We start from the raw sequence: 19417 nt of genomic DNA, 5'->3' as shown, positions 1-19417 counted from the left end.
TTAATATTGCTTTTCAATCAATGATTAAGGGTTTATTTGAAAATAATTAACTGTTAATCTGGGCATAATCACACACACCTTGTTGTATAGTAGTGATTGTGTAACCACATCAATTATTACCCGGTGTAGTATCTCAATGATCATGATTAAGACATTGGATTCATTGATGCAATATATATATTTATATATATATATATATATATATATATATATATATATATATATATATATATATATATATATATATATATATGCACGATCATATCCTATAATTTAAAAGGTTACAAATTAAAATTACTAAAAGTACTTGATGATGCTAGAAATAAATCATCTTAAATGAGCAAAGTGGATCACTTGCTCACGAGCTAGATAGTCCTGAGATACTTGCGAACAGAGAAGACGTGAACTAAGTCGGGATTGATCCGGTAGAAACCCCTCTGACGCTCAAGTCAGACGTGTGGATAGTGAAGTAGTTGAGAAAATAAGATTGTAGTATTGTTCAGATAATAGGGCGTACGTTTGATAAATGATTAAATCATATTTATACCTTGTTAATCGGGTTGAGATTAATTTGTTGGACCCTCTTTATTTGAAGGTGATTGACTTTCGTAATCGTGTTCTTCTAATCGGGCTCATGACCCAACATGTGGAGAAATTATATACTAATTGAGCTGGTGCAATTAGAGATATTAGTACTTAAGCAAATAATTAATTAAGAGCTTTTTCTTCAAGCTACTTATCGGTCCTCACAATCACGGAACAAATCTGAATTATTCGTGGAAATCCACTGTCGTTTGCCGCCTCCCTTTTTCTTTTCTTTTTTCTTTTTTCTTTTTAATTTTTTCTTTTCTAAATATACTTTTGGCATTTTTGTTTTTTGGCCCGTCAAACGACACGTGTCACTGCAATAAAAGTATAGAGCATATCCTATAAACTTTTGTCCCAATAAAATTTGTCCAAGCAGTTTATACTATGTTATACCGCGTGAAATACATTCGTTAAATCTTTAGTATTTACCAGCCTATGTAACCTTCACCATGTAGCCATTAAAGAACACATTAACCAATCCTAATATATTTTTTCAACATTTTAATGCATGCATACAGACAGTCGAAGAAGGTGATCGTAATTTATGATAATGGATTGAGGATTTAGGACATTGGGCCCATAATTGGTTTAAATGTAAAAGACTTTCTTATTTTGATGGCCCAAATAGAATGGTTCTTGAAATAATGGCCCAAAATAATACTTTTTGATCCGAAGCTATAGAGCCCATAAGATAAACAGAGCCCAAATAACAAGTTCGTATCAAGTTCATATCGTATGTATGAACATATTGACTACGCTTTTGCTCTAGATTTTGAGTCTTTATTACATAAGTTGTTGTCGCGATTTCGATCTAGGTTTACTGTTTCAGCTGATAACACTTCAATTTCTACAATTTTTTTGGTGTTCCGGTTGATAAAGCTTCAATCTTTGTTGTAGGAATGAGTCAACTTGGTCGCGATTTCGATCTAGAATTACTGTTTCAGCCGATAAAACTTCAATCTTTACATTTCTTGGTGTTTCGGTTGATAAAGCTTCAATCTTTGTTGTGGGAATGAGTCAACTTGGTCGCGATTTCCATCTAGGATTACTGTTTCACCTGATAAAACTTCAATTTTTACATTTCTTGGTGTTTCGGTTGATAAAGCTTCAATCTTTGTTGTGGGAATGAGTCAACTTGGTCGCGATTTCATCTAGGATTACTGTTTCACCTGATAAAACTTCAATATTTACATTTCTTGGTGTTTCGGTTGATAAAGCTTCAATCTTTGTTGTGGGAATGAGTCAACTTGGTCGCGATTTCGATATAGAATTATTGTTTCAGCTGATAAAACTTAAATTTTTACATTTCTTGGTGTTTCGGTTGATGAAGCTTTAATCTTTGTTGTGGGAAGGAGTCAACTTAGTCGCGATTCCGTACTAGGATTACTGTTTCAGCTGATAAAACTTCAATCTTTACATTTGTTGGTGTTTTGGTTGATAAAACTTCAATCTTTATTGTGGGAAGGAGTCAACTTGGATATCAAATCGATACTAAAGATGTGATTCGGTTATAATACATGAAAAAATTCGTAGTGAATCATATAACCATGTGTGACGAACTCAAAATAAATTGCACAGATCCCAAAAAATTAATTTTCACAGTAACAAAAATAATGTTACAAGTATAGATCTTAGTGATAAAAATGAATTGTTACAAGTATAATGTATGTGCAAAAGAAACCAAAAATTTTCATCTTCTCCAAAGTTTCTTGAATAAATTACTTCTTCCGTATATGTACAAAAACTTTCACCACCTAATCAAACTAAATTTCAAAATAATAAAACCGCTACAAAAGTAAAGTAAATTAATTCACCCAAAATAAATAATAAAAAAAATTAAATGAAATCAATCACTATCATCTACATCCATGTCCTGAGCTGGCGACTCATCACCGCCATCACCTTCCACGTCATCATCGTTTCCACTTTCCGAATCCGGATCCTCGTCCCGACCCGAATCAACATCCATATCCGAACCGGATGCCCTTCTTCTGCCCCGACGAAGAAACACGTGGATTCTCCACCCTAACCTCTCATCACTCTCACTTTCCTTCTTCTCCTCCTCCTCGTCGACCGGCATACTGAACCGGCAAACCGGGCACGATCCGTGGATCCCGAGCCACTTATCGATACAACCGGAGTGAAACTTATGTCTACACGGCATCTCTTTGACTAATTCTTCTCCGGCGTTGACCTCGTACTCCGACAGACAGATCGCGCACTCCAGACCGGGCTCCGATATCTCGACCCGGGGAAGGGCGTCGATTGAGGCTTTGGATGCGGGTAAGGGGCCTTCCTTCTCTAGCGACGGGATCTCCCGCATGAGAGATTCGATGTCGATGGATCCTTCCATTAGGGTTATCGATCTGCTTGGTTGGTGTACGAACACCGCGACCTCGCGCGGGGATGAGTTGGCGGCAGCCCCCATGCCGATGATCCAGGGGAGGAGGAGCGCGTAGGCGCCTCTTGAACTTAGCTCCTCCAGGGACGGCGGCGATGAGTCGGAATCTGGAGAAGCCATCTACTTTTTTTTTTTTTTTTGCGCTATAATATAATTTCTGAAAATAAATATAAAAAAATAAAAAATAATAGGAAAAATGCGATGCCGACGCGGCTGGTTTATATAGCGACTGCGGAATAGGGCGGTTTGGAATGTTGTGGAAGAGTCTAGAACCTTTTTTTGGTCAACTTTTATTAATTGACTGAGGCCACTTTCGTGATTCTGAGCCTTTTTTTTTTTTGGGTAGGCTCGGTATCACAATTAATGTGTTTTCCAATATTAAATTTGATTTTTTTTTTTAAAATAAGTTGTTTTGAGTTAAATATAAAACGCATTTCTCTTAAAATTGATTTTTATTTTTATTTTTATAGAACTATGCCTCAAACTTTTAGAAATTAACATTTTTTATTAATTTAATGGACAAATTTCGACCACCCCTGAGTTATGGATAAATTATGAAAATTCCCTCATGTTTAAGTAATTACAGCCACTCTCCTCAACTATGTATTATTTTACGAAAATATCACTTCAGATGTAAATTTAGGGATGTTAGATCGGTAAAACCGAATCAAAATTTCGGTTTCCAATATTTCATAATGTTTACCGAACTGAATATACGATTTGGTTCAGTAAATAATTGAATTACATAAATTCTATATAAAAATATTTAAGAAGAGGAGTGACTGTAATTACCCAAACAAAAGAGATTTTTTTCGTAATTTGATCACACATCAGGGTTTGAGCATAATTTGCCCTTTAACTTAATTCATAAGTGTTAGGGCCAACTTCTTTTTCTTTTTTCTAGAAGCTTTTACAAACACCATCCCAAGGCCCAACCGCAATGCATATGGATTAGACCTTGTAATAGAGCTCCCAAATATGTAGAATTTTTCAGGCCCCAAATATAAGATAAATTTTCACTGTTTTTATATAAAATAAAAGAAAAAGTCAATATATAATACCCAATAAAATAAAAATATTACAATAATTAATAATTGATATTTGTATATGAAAATATAAAAATTATGTAAAATCGATGGAAGGAAAATAGTGGTGATTCTGGAGGAAGACGATTTCAGCAGAGACGCTTAGGACACAATAGTCACACTTGAGCAGTTTTATGTCGGAGAATGTAGATTGGTAATCGTACGAAGCTAAGGTGAATGAAAATGCACTATTAAAACTACTCGAAAAGTAAGACTTTTGTGCAACGAGAAAAATGAAATTGAACATTTTTCTACTATTGTAAAATTGTAATTTTTGTAGTATATGGAATAATTGTCTTTAGAAAATCAATTTAAAAAAAAAAAAAAAAGGAAAATCTCAAATCTCCAACGTATATATATTGCGTAATACCTACACTGTATTTCATTTTTGATAGTATAACTATAATATATATATATATATATATATATATATATATATATATATATATATATATATATATATATATATATATATATATATATATATATATATATATTAAAAATACAGTAATTCATTACAACGACCATTTTCCCATCGACTCAGAGATACATACCGCAGAGCGAAGCTACAGTGACAGCTGCCAGCACTCTACGTTGGGTGAATTTCCACCTGGGGTTTCGTCTATCCACGAAAACCCCAAACCTCCCCAATCGCCATGGATTTCTCCTTCGATATTTTCCAAATCTACCGCCAATATTGCGGTACTCTCACCACAAATCACAATCTCCCCCTTTTCCTCTGTTATTTTATGTTTTCTAATCTGGATTTTTGTTCAATCAATGTTATTGAATTGAATTCAGTATTTTATTTAACTTTTTTTTTTAATTGCTGTTGGGGTTTCAAATTGTCCGAAATGTGGGTTTCCTTGTTTAGTTTTCGTACGAATTTAGATTTGTTTTGGGGACAAAACGTAGTTTTCATACACCTGTTCATTTTATTGTCATTGGTCTGGAGAAGGATGTTGTTAGGGTTGTAGTTTAGATGCAGTGTTGGAAATAATTTTGATTTAATGATTAAATTGTTTCTTTTGTGGAAAATATTCCTTAATGGAGAAGGGGTTGGATAACTGGAATCTGATCGAAAAAAATAGTAGCTTCAATTCTGTGGATTTAGGGCAAAGAACTCAGCTCTTGCGTTTATCCAGTAGTTTTCTGCTTACTCACATTTCCAAATTGCGGAAACTTTGTTGCCAGATATTACATCGAAGGTGGTTGCTAACGTGGGGCAGGATTATGGCGTAGATGTCGAGTTTCAGAAAGCGAGTATCTTGAGAGAGTCATTATCGCAATTATCGAAAGTGGTGGACTCAAAAGTCAGTACGAGGTATCATTTTGTTCTTACAAAAAAGTTTCAATGAATATGTATTTTATTGAAGTTGTGTGTGGTTAATTTGATCACCTTACGAGACTTTGGTCTCCTCTTCCATTGCAGGGTAAATAGATTATTTTTTAAACTTTTATGAGATTTTTGAAGCAGTTAGTCTAAAAAATTTAAATAGAGAGAAAATAGTTCAAGTATGGATACCTGCTAAACCCCTATCACTAAGTTAAAGTATGGATTAATTATGGTTAATTAGATAAGTTGTGATTGAAGGTTTGGAATATTTTATATTAATGATGTACTAAACTATATTAATAATTTTATTTCATATTCTGCTGTAGGGTTTCAATTCTTGAGGAAGTTTACAAGCTGATGTCAAGATTAGACTTGTTGGTAAGCGACAATTCTTAGTTAGTTTTGGCTGCATGAATATAAGGTTTCTGTGTATATTTGTTTCAAGACTTCTTATGTCGCTTACAGGCAGACTTTTCGGAGTTCTCACGTTTTTACGAGTTTGTGTTTTTCATTTGCCGGGAAAATGGTCAAAAGAACATTAGTAAGTTGATTTACTGTTTTTAGCCTTTTAGTGTGATTTTTATTCCACCAGAAATCATAAATAGACTTTAACAACTATATCACATGAATGTATATATCAGCTGTAAGCAGGGCTGTTATGGCTTGGAGATTAGTTTTGCCTGGAAGGTTTCGATTGCTTAATAGATGGTGCAACTTTGTTGAGGTAAGTTGCACTATACAGAACTGTTCTATACTAAAAGTAAATATTTCTGCTTTCGGTTTCTGATCTGTTGAACTTTTATTCTCAAGAAAAATCACCGACATAACATATCTGAAGATACGTGGCGACAAGTTTTAGCCTTCAGTCGGTCTGTCCATGAAAATCTTGATGGTTATGATCCTGAAGGTATGATACTGTCTTCTTTTATGTCATTGGTTGTTCATTCACATTCATTTAGGTGTCACCACACACTTCTTTTTACATTATTGCCCCTAGGCAGTATTTGATATTTTATGTAGTAAAGATGTATAGATTATTCCTTGTTCCATTTTTCCAGCTTGACAGAGTGAGGAAATGAAACATCATATAGGCATTTAAGATGGCCTGATTGGTCGAAATAGTGGTGGTTGAATAAAACAGACTTACGTTTTATTCAATGTTAGATAAATTTTTAAAATGTTGCAGTGGATTTAGACACGTGTTTAACTCTGGCTTGTGATTATGTTTATTTGTTTACTTTCTTCTTTTGGATTGTCCTGCATCTTCATACTAGTTATTGTCCAAAAACATTTCCCATCAAATGATAGTCGATGATCCTATATGTTTTTGAGTAATCAAATGAATTGTTTCTTTTGGTATCTAATTGGTGGTTATTACATCAGGAGCATGGCCTGTCTTAATTGATGACTTCGTCGAGGACATGTACAGGTAAGTATCTCAGTCGGAGCTAACGAGTTCAAATTTAATTTTAGAAACATATTCCAAATTATAAAATTCCAATTTAGAACTAATTTTGAGCAATTATGATTTCATGCAGGATCATGGGATCACTTGGCAGTGCTAATAATTTATACTGTAATTGTGGTGACTCGGAACCTCAACAATGTGAGGACACTCTGTCTGGTAAATGGTGGAAAACTGGAGACTCTATTGTTATTATGCTTACATGAAATTTAATATTCTTTTCCCTTGTGAAACTGCGCGAACTGTAGGTTTGATAAACTTACCCGGTTCAAAGAGGAAGTTGGGATATAATTTGGAGATGGAATCGGAATCTTCCAAGGGTTACGGAAGTTGTAGTAGCGGTTTTCCAAATTCAAAGAGAAGGCACGTTTATTCGATCGAGAACAAGTCTTCTCCTTGTGCGGTTGAGGGGTGCCTGTCAAAGGGTTTCGCTGGACTTCTCTCCGGTCGTTCTTGTTTGCAGTTTGACCACGATGCAAGACTCTCATATTTATAGATAAATTGATTGATAGATTACATTATTGGTAAGAGTTTTATGTTGTTGATTGGTTATCGCACACACACACATACACGGTCGTGATTTGTTTTTAGTTATCTAGTTAAGATTGATATAAAAATCAATAAAGGTGTAATTTTTTTATATCGTGGAACGAATTGTTTGTTATCCTCAGGAATTGAATTGTGTGGTTTAGTTATATAGTAGCTACGATTTGCCTGTTATGAACTAAGATATAGTTCGTAGATTTTAACAATCAATGGCACAGTTTTGTGGTGTGGATAAATATTTGGTGACTCGATTCAAGTTTTGATCTATTTCAGGATGTTTGCTATTGTCGATGGTCCGGAAAGATATTTTGGATTTTTTATCGTAAATGTTAATTCAGATCCGATCTGTCCGATTTTTACCTCTATTCCTACATTTCATTAGCTCAAAATTGACAAACAACTATTTATCAATTCATCTGAACATTAATGAATTAAAGTACAGCAAAATGCATGTTAAAAGATATCAATTACAGTAAAAGTTTGAGAAGCAAATGCTTTGATATGTCAGTGGCGATGGATTACAAAATGTTTATTCTTTACATTCATTTCTACCACTACTAATGAAGATTCAATATCCACTTCAAAAAAAAAAAAAAAAAATGTCAATCTAAAATTGCAAAAAGTCAGCCTTAAATTCAAGAAAATATTGACTATATTATTATTAATACCAAATTCACCACTGATACTTAGCAGCTAAAAGAACTTCCTCATAATTCTGTGCAGCATTATCCCAACTCAAATCCTGCTCCATACCCCTTCTCTGTATCCCTTCCCAACTCTGTTTAAACTCACGGTAAGTCCACAAACAGTTCCCCAAAGCATGTATCATCTCCCCCACGTCTGCCCGCCCGAACGTCCACCCAAGACCCGTTTCCGAAAATGGGTCAAATGCCCTTACCGTATCCCTCAACCCGCCCACTGCATGAACAACCGGAACAGTACCGTAACGCATCGCGTAAAGCTGATTCAACCCGCACGGCTCGAACCTTGAAGGCATCAACAGCACATCCGCTCCGGCCGTTATCCGGTGGGCCGTTTTAACCGAAAACCCCACCCACCCTCGAGCCCTGTCGTAGTACTCCCCCTCGAACCGTCTAAGCAAATCCTCAAGATCGGGTCGACCCGAACCCAACATAACCAACTGCACATCTTGATCCATTAACCACGGTACCGCTTCCGCTATCAAATCGACCCCCTTTTGATCGTCTAGTCTACCAATAAATCCGATTAAAGGGATGTCTTCACGAACGGGTAACCCGAGCTCGTTTTGTAGGGCCCGTTTGCATTGGGGTTTGCCTGTTTTTAGAGTGTCGAGGGAGTAGTTTGTGTACCCGTCCGATTGTAAGTGGATATCCGATTCGGGGCTCCATTCTTTGGTGTCGATGCCATTTACAATTCCACGGAGTTTCCAATCGTTATCGTTTATGATTCCGTTTAAACCCCACCCCCCTTCGGGGGTTTTGAGCTCCCATGAATACCCGTGGCTTACGGTGACTACACGGTCGGCGGCTTTTAGGCCTGCGGCGAAGATGTTGAAGTGGTCCCCACCAAGGGGGTCGTAGAGCTTGAAGATGTCTAGGTAGTGAGGTGGAAGGTCCACGTAGGCGAAATCGTTGACAGGCCCACGACCCTGGTTGGTTTTAATAGATGAAAACAAAGAATGGAAGAAAGAGATGAAACATTAGGCCTCTGTTTGGATCGAAAAATGCTAATTAAAAATATGAAAGGACTAGGTAAAACAGATTTACTGTTTGGTTGGGAGGTAAAATGAGTTGAGGGAAAATGCGAAAATATTTTATGACTAAAAACAAAGAAAATAAACAGTTTCCTAAGGTTATGTTTGGTTCATGGATTTAAAAAAAAAATGAGGAAATGAAAATGCAAAATCAATTCCATCACCATTTTCCCTAGGAACCAACAGATATTTTAATATTCTTTGTTTTCATTTTCCTCATTTCAAAATCAAACTCCATGAACCAAACAGAGCCTAGATCATCGTAAAGACTATAAAAGGGGTGTAGTGTACTAGGTGAACTAACCTGATGAGCTATGTTGTGAATGACAAGGACTGATCGGGTGTATTTCATTAAACCGTGGTCTCGATAGTATGCTTTGAGGTAGACTGGTAATAAAGCAGTGTGCCAATCATTTGCAATGAAAGCTAAATTTCCGTCTCCATAGCAGACCCCGCCACATGGAACATGCCAAGGAACCTGTGTTTAAAAAACACGTAAATATTGAAATACATACAGTACGTACTGCAGATTATTAGAGATGTCATAATCATTTCACCCGAGTTTCAAGAATATAATTCCTATTATATGCTTATTCTATATCTTGATTTAATCATATACCTCTACAGCAGCTTTGCAAAACAGGGTCATACGCTTCAGAATGTCCTGCGATAATAAGGAAAAGAAACGCCGGCGTAAGTATTAAAAACATCAAGTTATTTTTCCGGAAAAAACGGTAAAGATCTTTTCATTCAACTAAAAGAAACGTGCAAAAATTGGATGAAATGCATGCATATGGTGGTAATTCGGTGATCAGATTATAAAGAAAAAAGATCTTAGCTCTCCTGTAAAAAAAAATATGAACATACTTACCACACGATTTCCTCCGTATATATTACTCCCTAAGCCCCGAAAAATGGGGCTATCAATAAAGACAAAATCTACACCATCAATGTAGGCATGGAAGTAATTCACCTCCATATCCTGCAAAGTATCATACGATGTTACACAACTGTGAAAACCAAAAAAAAAAAAATCTCGTCATTGCTTACCTGACCATCTACTTTATATCTCTTCCTGACCCCTAAATCTTGAGCTTCAGCATAATCACCATATCGGGGTGCAACAACCTATTAGTTACATTAAAATATATATATAAAAAAATAATAATCAGGTGTGCGTAGATGATAACCATGTGATCCATCAGAATATCTTTCGTTATATGAAATTCAATTTACTTATCCATACAAATTTGTACAAGATATGTTTTATTACCATGACTCTGTGTCCACGCCTAGCCAAAGCCTTAGGTAAAGCCCCAGCAACATCTCCAAGCCCACCTACACAACAACAATCATAATTTTCACATGTTACATTTTTCAAACAGACTATAGGAAATAAGTGTCGATAAATGGATGAATTAGGCTACAAAATCCCCCATTTCGTCGCATCTGTACACACATAATCCACCTATTGCATCATTTCAATTATCAGCTTTAATTAAGAATGACGTAATTGCATTGACAATTTACCTATGGATCAGATACATGCATCCCTTCTTTAAATATCATAGATAATCCTATCAAGCACTTTCAATAATTACCCAGTTGTAATAACATCTTCTACCGTCGAAAAAAAATCGAAACCTTAAAAGTGTTTTCAGTCACTCAGCGTAGTAATAATACCTGTTTTGGACCAAGGAGCACATTCTGCAGCAACTAAAATTACGTTCATCACATTAGCCCCAGCTAGTGGAGGGGGTTTCACCTCTTCGTTTGTAGGCTCTTCAACACTTAATGCACTCTCTGGGCTCCATTTCTTTAAATCTTCACTTTGTACAATTTCCTTGCTCGATGGTATATCAGACAGAACAGCAGTTTTTACGGTAGTATCCTTCAACGGTTTGCCTGAATCTTCTTCCATGGAAGTCTTTGAACCGGATATTATTGTCTCTGTAGTGTTCTTCACATCGTTGTACGGATACTCTGGGCTCGGTTTCACAGAGGATTTCGAAGCCATAGACAGGACTTCATTAGATTGAACACCCAAAGAAGTAGTGGTTTTAAATGAAGTTCCATTACGAGGAAGGTCTTTTCCAAGTTTTGAGGTATCTGCAGAAATATATTTAATAGTGATGAAAAGCTGGATATTTCATTCACCTGTATGGATAAATCGACATCAGTACCTTCAGTTGCAACGGGGTCAAGATTGGGAATAGTGACATTGCTTTCTATATAAGGCTCTTCGCTTCCTTCGGGATCATTTATACTATTCTTGATTGACGAGACTAATTTCTTTCTTTCGGCAATCTGAAAATCCAAGAAAAGTCACTCTGATAACTTTTCTCGAGGGGAAAAAAATATAAATATGTAAATTTCGGGATGAAAATAACACAATAGACTCCTGCACATCATAATCTCTAAGATAATAACCCCGATTAACAAACAAAGGTAGTGTACGAATCCATGAGAAGCTAAAGCACTTATAAGAACTGCGAATTTAGCAAGAAACGGAAACAACAGTGATTAGTACCAGTCTATTTGAAGTGTTTTTTCGAAACCGAATATATACTCTAAAGTAGTCCCCGGAAAATGAAATCTGGATTCTTCTCCTATTGAAGAATTAAATAAAAATGAAAGAGAAACAAATGTGATCATTCATTTGCTGTGTTGATCAAATCATGATCTTCGCTGAGATAATTAATAGATTATAACCCTTAAGACTATCATCATAAAGCAGATACGTAGAACTTCAAAAAAGGAAGAAGAAGAAAAAGGAATAAACCTGTTGTAAAAGGTCTCTTTGCAATGCAAGAACCTTTTTGCTCTTTTCAATAGTGGCATGTAAAGCGTCATCTGACTCATCGTCACTCTCGACTCGCTCAGTCCCCTCCTTCGTCGCTTTAACATGCTGCGCCGCCCACCTCCGCCGTCCGCCGCTGCATCCACTGCACAGAGATAATCTGCTAAACAAGATCAACTGTCAAATTTCTCCAAAACCCAGCCGAAATAAAATCAGCAACAAAATTACACGTACTTTCTGGGCCTGTACGCAAGTATAGGAATGACGGGTCGCTGGTGATTCGCACTGTGAAGAAGTATAGAACCGTCGAGTCCGGTTGGGAAGGATCCCATAGACGCCATTTAGGTGTTCGACAATTTGCCTCTAAGAGAAATAGATAGATTTTTTCACAGATTTTCTGCAAAAGCAAGCAACCCAATAGAGAATGGACCAAACTCAATTGAGGAAATTAGAGAATGATCAAACCCCCCACCCCAATCAACGATTCTTATAATGGAGAAACTGTGGTGTCTTCGTTCTTGCGTTTGGTGATTGAAAAAAAGAGGGGAATTGCAGTGAAAGAAGAATGTCTGTATCAATGGCCGCTCTGGAGAAGGACCCACTGAGGCATAAAATCACCGGTGATGAAATTAATGTGAATGTGAGGTTCAGATGAGCTACGTTGAAGAAAAATAAAGATTCCAAACAAAGAAGATTTCAGTTCTGTTATAGTTTTCAGCTAACCAGTCCCTTGTGGACAGAAACTCTGTGTTTTCTTTAATTAGGTATTTTTGGAGATTAATCTATTTAATTACCTATTTAATTATGTTTAATTAATAATTAGGCATGTGGAAGTGCACTGGGTATAATAAACATTAGTTTATTGTAACCTGCTACTGGATCTGACTATTAATTATTGGTTAATAAGAATATATATTTAATCGATTAGACAAAATATTAATATTTTTTGATAGAATTTAATTTAGTATTTATTTATTTATTTATTTTAATTTGTGGTACTGGATAAATGGAACGTGGGAAATGTGTACTAGAGATCATGCAACTTGGGTTTGTTTTCCGTCCATTTGGACGGTGTAATATTTGTCACATTGTAACTTAGTGTAACAATTTTATTCTACTTATTTATTTTTAATTCAAATCTCAACTCATCTCATACTCTATCTCCGCCGTCGCTCGATGTTGCTGCCTCTGTCGTCACCGTCGTCTACATCTCTCTCTATATATATATTTGGTATGTTGGAATTGAGTAGCAGTTTTGTAATTACTTGATGAAAGATAAATATTTAATTACCGATGACTAGCAGTTCTGTAATTACTTGATGAGTGGCGTGCGTTTTTGTAATTATAGATAAATGACAATTATATATTATTTGCTGAGTGGCAGTGGTGTAATTATTGGTTGAGCTACAATTCTGCAATTGCTTTTAAACGATATTTCTGTAATTATTTATTAAGTAACAATTCTATAATTGTTGCCGAGTAGTGGTTATGTAATTATTCGATAAGTGGCAACGGCGTGTATACCTATGTAAGCGTGAATATGTGTAAGCAAGAAAGTTGAGTAATAATAAATTTTGAATCAGATAAGTTATTTGACATAATAAATTGAGATATGAAAATTGAGTTAAAGATACAATGATCCCCGCATATGTAGCTCAACTGGTTCCGGGTGGTAAGTTGAAGCAAAGATCGAATGGCCATATGAATCTTATACAAATCGGCCCAAATCCGATCCACTCTCGATTAGTTGATATAAGTTAAGTAAATCACCCATTTTATCGGGGAATTTGGGATGCCACGGTACGATTTCCGGCATCAATTGGCTGAAATTCACCCGCGCAAATCCTTCAACTGTAATTCAAATCTCGTAGCATTGCAACAATGTCTCTCGTCTCTCTTAAATTCTTGCTCTTCGCTAAAACAGCTTCTTCAGATCCACGCACAGATCATAATATCAGGGCTTCATCGCAATTCCTATATTACAGACAAAATCATCCAGGTTTGTACTTCCGGTTCACTTCGAACAAAACATCCAATTCATTCACTCAGCCACGGCTACAATGTTGTTTGTTTCTCTGGAAAGTTGGAGCCTTTTTCATGGAACAATGTCATAAAAGCCTACGCCACTTGTAATGCCGACTGCTCGCGAAGAGAAGCGGTCCGGGTTTTCGTTGATATGCGTCGTTTGGGAATTAGACCGAATGAGCACACTTTCCCTTTCCTCTTCAAGGCGTGCGCTTCGTTTCTGGGGTTAGGCGTGGGGCGTCAGATTCATGGGGATGTATTGAAGCATGGTTTGCATTTCAATGTCTATGTTCAGAATACTCTCATTCATTTCTATGGATGTTGTAAGAAGATCCTGGATGCGTACAAGGTGTTCGATGAAATGACTCACAGAACCGTTGTTTCGTGGAACTCGATGATATCGGCCAGCATCGAGTGTTCTTGGTTTTACGATTCGATTGAGCTTTTCATTAAGATGAGAGACAGAGGGTTTGAGCCAGACGAGACTACAATGGTGATTGTGCTTTCTTCTTGTGCAGAACTCGGTAATTTGAGCCTGGGGAAATGGGTTCATTCCCAAGTGATTGCGAAAGGAATGCCTGTGAATTGCCAGCTAGGCACTGCTCTTGTCGACATGTACGGTAAATGTGGAGATGTTGATTACGCCAGCCTAGTTTTTAGAAGGACGATACATCGAAACGTGTGGACGTGGAGTTCTATGATTCTTGGGTTTGCTCAGCATGGGTTCGCTGGATACGCCCTTCAACTGTTCGATGAAATGAGAAGAAATCATTCGATAAAACCTAACCACGTCACTTTTCTTGGAGTCCTCTGTGCCTGTAGCCACGCAGGATTGGTGGATGACGGGCGGTACTATTTCAACGAGATGAAGCAAGTGCACGGGATCAGTCCAAGAATGGTTCATTTCGGTGCGATGGTTGATATCTTAGGTCGTGCTGGTCTTCTAGAAGAAGCGTATGGTTTTGTGACGAAAATGCCCTTCGAGGCTGATGCTGTTGTGTGGAGGGCGTTGCTCAGTGCTTGCACCATTCATGATGTGAATGACTGTACCGGTGTGGGTGAGAAAGTGAGACGGAGATTAACCGAACTGGAGCCAAAGAGGTGCGGAAACTTTGTGATGCTTGCAAATAGTTTTGCTGAAGTGGGATTGTGGGAGAAAGCTGCACAATTGAGGAGCAGAATGAGACGAGGAGGATTGAAGAAGATTGGTGGAGCGAGTTTTCTCGAGGTAGGTGGGTCCACCTTTAAATTCTTTTCCGGCAATTATTCTTGTGTTCCGTTTAGTGATATCATCTTGTTGCTGAATACACTAAATTTGCATGCAAATATGATTAGATTTTAATAAATTTGGTCACTCTTGTCAATGTTTTATGACATATTTGCTATTTTAGATTTTTCTTTAAAAATGCCGAATCATTATTTAAGGTGCGTTTGGATGGAAGGATTAGGGGGTAATTTCAAATCCGAATAACAAATCCATTGAGCTTGTTTGGATAGAGTCATTTGACATCGTTAGCTCTCATTTTTAGTTGCTTTTGAGCAATGTTGGTGGATTTCAAATCCGTCATTCCAAACGCAGCCTAAAAAGGTTTTGGATTATTTGCAACAAAGACGTGTAAGTACCGATAACAAGGATAGTAAGCCCATTAAGACAACAAAGTCTATACTTGCAGCTTCGAAACTAGGCTTCCTAGCCACGGAAGCAGAATCGAAGTTGTGACGCTAAAAAGAGGCTCCAACGAGTGACAGAAGAGCCCCGAAAAAGGGTAGAGATAACGCTATAACGACACTGCTTGTGAGCAAGATAGTTCTCGCGAATAGACTGTAGAATCTCTTCTTACTGTATATATGATTTTAATGTTTTAAAAGTAGTAAATGTACCGCGGAGAAATGTCGCTGGTTCCTCGTTGAACTGTACGATGTGGGAAAAATGGGATGAGAACAGTAACGTAAGGCGTATAAGCCGAAAGCTGTAGGCAGTACATTCCAGTTCAAGATGGAATCCAATATAAAAAATCCCGGACCACAAAACCGAGCCTAGTACGACTACAGAAGCTAAAACTCCAGTAGCGGATACTAACGTGAAACGACCATACCTTCTTTCATTTTTTTTTTATTTTTTTTATATTTTAAATAGAAAGAGGGAAAAAAAACTTCAATATATATTTGAAGTTCATCGACTATTTTTATTTTTTATTTTATTGAGATATAAGTGAGATAAAGGAGAGGACCATCAGCATCAACATAATTTTATTTTATTTAATTGACATAAATAATGTTGAGATAGCAGTAATGAACTTGAGAACACATGGCCCAATATTAAGTTATTAACTCAAATCAAATTTGGCAGACTGCTAAATATAGAAATCTGTTTAAATTGAAATCCTTCTAAAAATAGATACTGTGGGGCCTATCCTAATTCCTATCTATTTTGCAGGACCAACAAAGCTAATTCATGGCAATTAATTTAATTAAGAAAATGAATAAATATGCAAATAAATTACACAAGTGATTAAATTTTCTACAAGAATTGATTCGATATGCTCAACACCCCTTTTCAAGAGTCAAGACAAAGATTCAGATGTTATTAAATCCACTTCTTTTTAGAGGGTTTTATCTATCCTACACCCGGTGAATGTTACACTGGGTGATTTTTTACCGTTGATCTACACATACCAATGTGGGTGTGTGTGTGTTTGTGTGTATATGAATGGTAAAGATTTACCCGGTGTATTTCACCCGGTGTAGGATCTCAAAAGCCCTTTTTAGAGTTGCGTAGTTCAAATTGTCTAGGATTCCCCAAGAGATTAGTGATTGTGATTAGGACATTTTGTTTTCTTCTTAATTAAAGTTAATTAGGTTTCTAAAGCAAAATTTCGCCATCATTCGATGAAAGAAAGTAGAAGCCATATTGGTTTCGACACGTTCGACCTTGGTTAGGAATACCTTTCGGGGTAATTTGTTGTCAACCGATTATGTTAGTAACTTCTACTATTTAGTCGCTAGAATTTAATAGGGGCAATCGAACACACCTAGTATATTACATCGTAAAAAAGATTAAAAAAAAAAGGCATTAAATAAATATTAGTACAAATATAATTACTAATTACACTATCCAACCAAATGCTCATAAATCTCCTGCAAAGCTGTGCAAGTACCTATAACAAGAACAACAACACCAATCAACACAATTCCCCATAACGCAACCGATTCAAGCCCAAATCTTCGGTAAGTTCCCGAAATCTTCAAGAAGCACAAACACGGAAGAATGATCGAAGCTGTCACGCTCAGAAAAGCACCGACAAGTGACATTAGATATTCGAAGAAGGGTACCGCAAGTGCCACAATAATTGAGCTTAATACCAATCCAGTCCTTATCAACGCGCTTAGCCCTCTTTTCGGGCTCGATATGAAACGTTTCTCAAGAGCACTCACAATTGGAGTCACCATCAATGCATACTTAGCTAACGGATTCACAAGGGTAGTGTAGATAGCAACTTTCGAGCTAATTTTATTAGTAGGGAGATTTAGAGTTATTTGAGACTCCACTTGAGAACCGAACATGAGATATCCTAAAACCGCCATGGACGCATATCCCATCGTGCAGACGAGAAAGCAAACGAGCAATACCTGCAATTTAGAGTCTTAATTATTTAAATAAAATTCCTAATACCGTGTTGTGTTTCCTAATATAATCATCAGTCGGGAGATTTTCTTTTTATTTACTGAATGCAATAAATTCGTATACATATATAGATTTTACCTTGGAGAACTTCTTTTGGTTCCTCATCGAAGTGTACAGTGTGGGGAAAACCGGATGCGCACAGTAACAAAAGGCGTAGAGACTAATAGCGGTGGGAATTCCTCTACAGTTCAAAACCCTGCCCTTCTCACGAAATCCAATCCCATCGAACGCACCGGCCCACAAAAACGAGCCAATGAGTACGAAAGAAGCCACAACTCCAGTAGCCGAGATGTAAGAAAGAACGGTCATATTATCCAACAAGACACTCGGCAGCATTACCAAACCAACTATGACAATAAAGCTTTGCTTTCCACTTATTAAAATTCCACCGATTTCGTATTCCATGTTGGGAAATAAATTGTGCAAGTTGTCTCCTTCGAGAATCAAGAAACCGGTGGCTACCAAAAACAGTTCGACATTCATTGCTATGGAGACAAGGGCTTTTCCTGTGGGACCGAATGCCCGATAACCGATATCTGGATAAGTTCGTATACTCGGATCCATGTCCATGCATCTTTGGATTAATAAGCCCGTGTAGAAAGTGCAGCCCGCGATAAGGAAGAACAGTATTAAGCTTAACCATCCACCTGATGATAGTGCATATGGTATAGATAATATTCCTACACCTGATTATTCCAAAAATAACTAAACATGAATATTCTTTTTCAACTAGCAATTAATTTTTATTTATTTTTTTGGAAAATAACTAGCAATTAAAATTAATTAACATACTACAGATGAATACATACATTGGTAATTTATTCATGAGTTCTGATTCAAACTATTCTGAAACAGTTGGCAATAACTATTCATGAGTAGGCATTAGTCTGATAAAGGAAGATGGATAAACAAACTCCAGCTAGCCAGCCCATGAACATATTAATTGTAAAATATATTTAATTCTGATATATCTGGAAAAAAAAAAAAACATTTTCCAAAAATTAAAAAAAAAATTAAAAAATGAAATTGAGAAATTAATTAAAACACAGAAAAATCTCAGAAAAACAGAAGTAATTTAATTTATTGAGAATGAAGAATGGAAAAATTAATGGAGGAAAACCTGATAAAGCATTGAGGCCGTTGAAGCAGGTTTTGAAGAAAGACGTTGAGCCGCCGCCGCCGCCGCCAGAAATAGGCGCGTGATGAGCAGACTCCGCCGCCCCATTGCCGGCGGCCAAGAGAGGTACTCCGATGGTTGTAACGCCGCCGTCAGTTTCCTCTCCCGGCTTCATTGAAGAGTACGTTCAGAGATCCCCAAACTCTGTGTTTGTTTTTTTTTTTTTCTGATTTCTGTCTACTTCCAAAAAAGAGTTGGTATGATGATTTCTGATTTTTGATTTATTGCTATTGCCAAGTACATTTCAATCTGCTACGATTATCAATTTTTTTCCTTTTTCATTTTCTTTTTATTTTTTTATTTATTTTGGTCACAAGTAATGTTTAACAGTTGTCACAGGTGATGCTTGGCTAGTTGGACTGGAAATAGTGACATTTCCATATATTAGAATTAGATCAATCAAACATATGCAATATTCAAAAATTGATAATATCGAGGTAATAGTGAAACTATTTTTATTTTATTTTATAATTAGGTAATGGTAAAATTAGTTACTCTTCCAATAATATATCCAATCCAAACATATATATCAACACAAAAAACATATTTCCCTAGTATTCATGAAAATTATTAA

The 19417-nt window shown here is 36.5% G+C and overlaps 5 protein-coding genes across 8 annotated transcripts; 2 read left to right on the top strand and 3 right to left on the bottom strand.

Annotated features, from left to right (window-relative positions):
* Nucleotides 1-2275: 2275 nt before the first annotated feature.
* On the bottom strand, nucleotides 2276-3267 carry LOC105961640 (E3 ubiquitin-protein ligase MPSR1). Its single transcript, XM_012985876.2, has one exon. The coding sequence runs from the start codon at nucleotides 3107-3109 to the stop codon at nucleotides 2435-2437; it is 675 nt and encodes a 224-aa protein (XP_012841330.1). The 5' UTR covers nucleotides 3110-3267; the 3' UTR covers nucleotides 2276-2434.
* Nucleotides 3268-4567: 1300 nt separating this feature from the next.
* AAR3 (defective in cullin neddylation protein (DUF298)) lies at nucleotides 4568-7515 on the top strand. 2 transcript variants are annotated; one of them, XM_012985894.2, is made up of 9 exons: nucleotides 4568-4776; nucleotides 5269-5398; nucleotides 5737-5788; nucleotides 5876-5951; nucleotides 6052-6134; nucleotides 6221-6317; nucleotides 6794-6839; nucleotides 6949-7016; nucleotides 7124-7515. In XM_012985894.2, the coding sequence occupies exons 1-9, from the start codon at nucleotides 4731-4733 to the stop codon at nucleotides 7369-7371; spliced, it is 846 nt and encodes a 281-aa protein (XP_012841348.1). In that variant the 5' UTR covers nucleotides 4568-4730; the 3' UTR covers nucleotides 7372-7515. The 2 variants fall into 2 exon arrangements, with proteins under 2 accessions (XP_012841348.1, XP_012841347.1); XM_012985893.2 differs by having other exon boundaries at nucleotides 4579-4776; nucleotides 6949-7034.
* A 385-nt stretch (nucleotides 7516-7900) lies between these two features.
* Nucleotides 7901-12839, bottom strand: SS2 (starch synthase 2). Of its 3 annotated transcripts, none has more exons than XM_012985895.2 (10): nucleotides 12191-12839; nucleotides 11939-12116; nucleotides 11340-11463; nucleotides 10840-11265; nucleotides 10430-10494; nucleotides 10207-10284; nucleotides 10028-10138; nucleotides 9776-9820; nucleotides 9461-9634; nucleotides 7901-9051 (listed from the first exon to the last, which is right to left on the bottom strand). In XM_012985895.2, exons 1-10 carry the CDS (start codon nucleotides 12295-12297, stop codon nucleotides 8095-8097), a joined length of 2265 nt encoding a protein of 754 aa, XP_012841349.2. In that variant the 5' UTR covers nucleotides 12298-12839; the 3' UTR covers nucleotides 7901-8094. The 3 variants fall into 3 exon arrangements, with proteins under 3 accessions (XP_012841349.2, XP_088677631.1, XP_088677630.1); XM_088821505.1 differs by having other exon boundaries at nucleotides 11939-12092; nucleotides 12191-12642; XM_088821504.1 differs by having other exon boundaries at nucleotides 11939-12119; nucleotides 12191-12629.
* A 742-nt stretch (nucleotides 12840-13581) lies between these two features.
* On the top strand, nucleotides 13582-15352 carry LOC105961658 (Pentatricopeptide repeat (PPR) superfamily protein). The gene has a single exon (XM_012985898.2). The coding sequence runs from the start codon at nucleotides 13749-13751 to the stop codon at nucleotides 15321-15323; it is 1575 nt and encodes a 524-aa protein (XP_012841352.2). The 5' UTR covers nucleotides 13582-13748; the 3' UTR covers nucleotides 15324-15352.
* A 1686-nt stretch (nucleotides 15353-17038) lies between these two features.
* On the bottom strand, nucleotides 17039-19199 carry LOC105961659 (Transmembrane amino acid transporter family protein). Its single transcript, XM_012985899.2, has 3 exons — nucleotides 18787-19199; nucleotides 17745-18352; nucleotides 17039-17611 (listed from the first exon to the last, which is right to left on the bottom strand). The coding sequence occupies exons 1-3, from the start codon at nucleotides 18956-18958 to the stop codon at nucleotides 17093-17095; spliced, it is 1299 nt and encodes a 432-aa protein (XP_012841353.2). The 5' UTR covers nucleotides 18959-19199; the 3' UTR covers nucleotides 17039-17092.
* Between the last annotated feature and the right edge of the window lie 218 nt (nucleotides 19200-19417).

The sequence above is a fragment of the Erythranthe guttata genome, chromosome 8, assembly GCF_056151865.1.
Source record: "Erythranthe guttata isolate IM_541 chromosome 8, IM_541, whole genome shotgun sequence".
Taxonomy (NCBI): Eukaryota; Viridiplantae; Streptophyta; class Magnoliopsida; order Lamiales; family Phrymaceae; genus Erythranthe; species Erythranthe guttata.
Note: the sequence above shows the minus strand (reverse complement) of the source record. Positions and strands in the feature narration are given on the sequence as shown.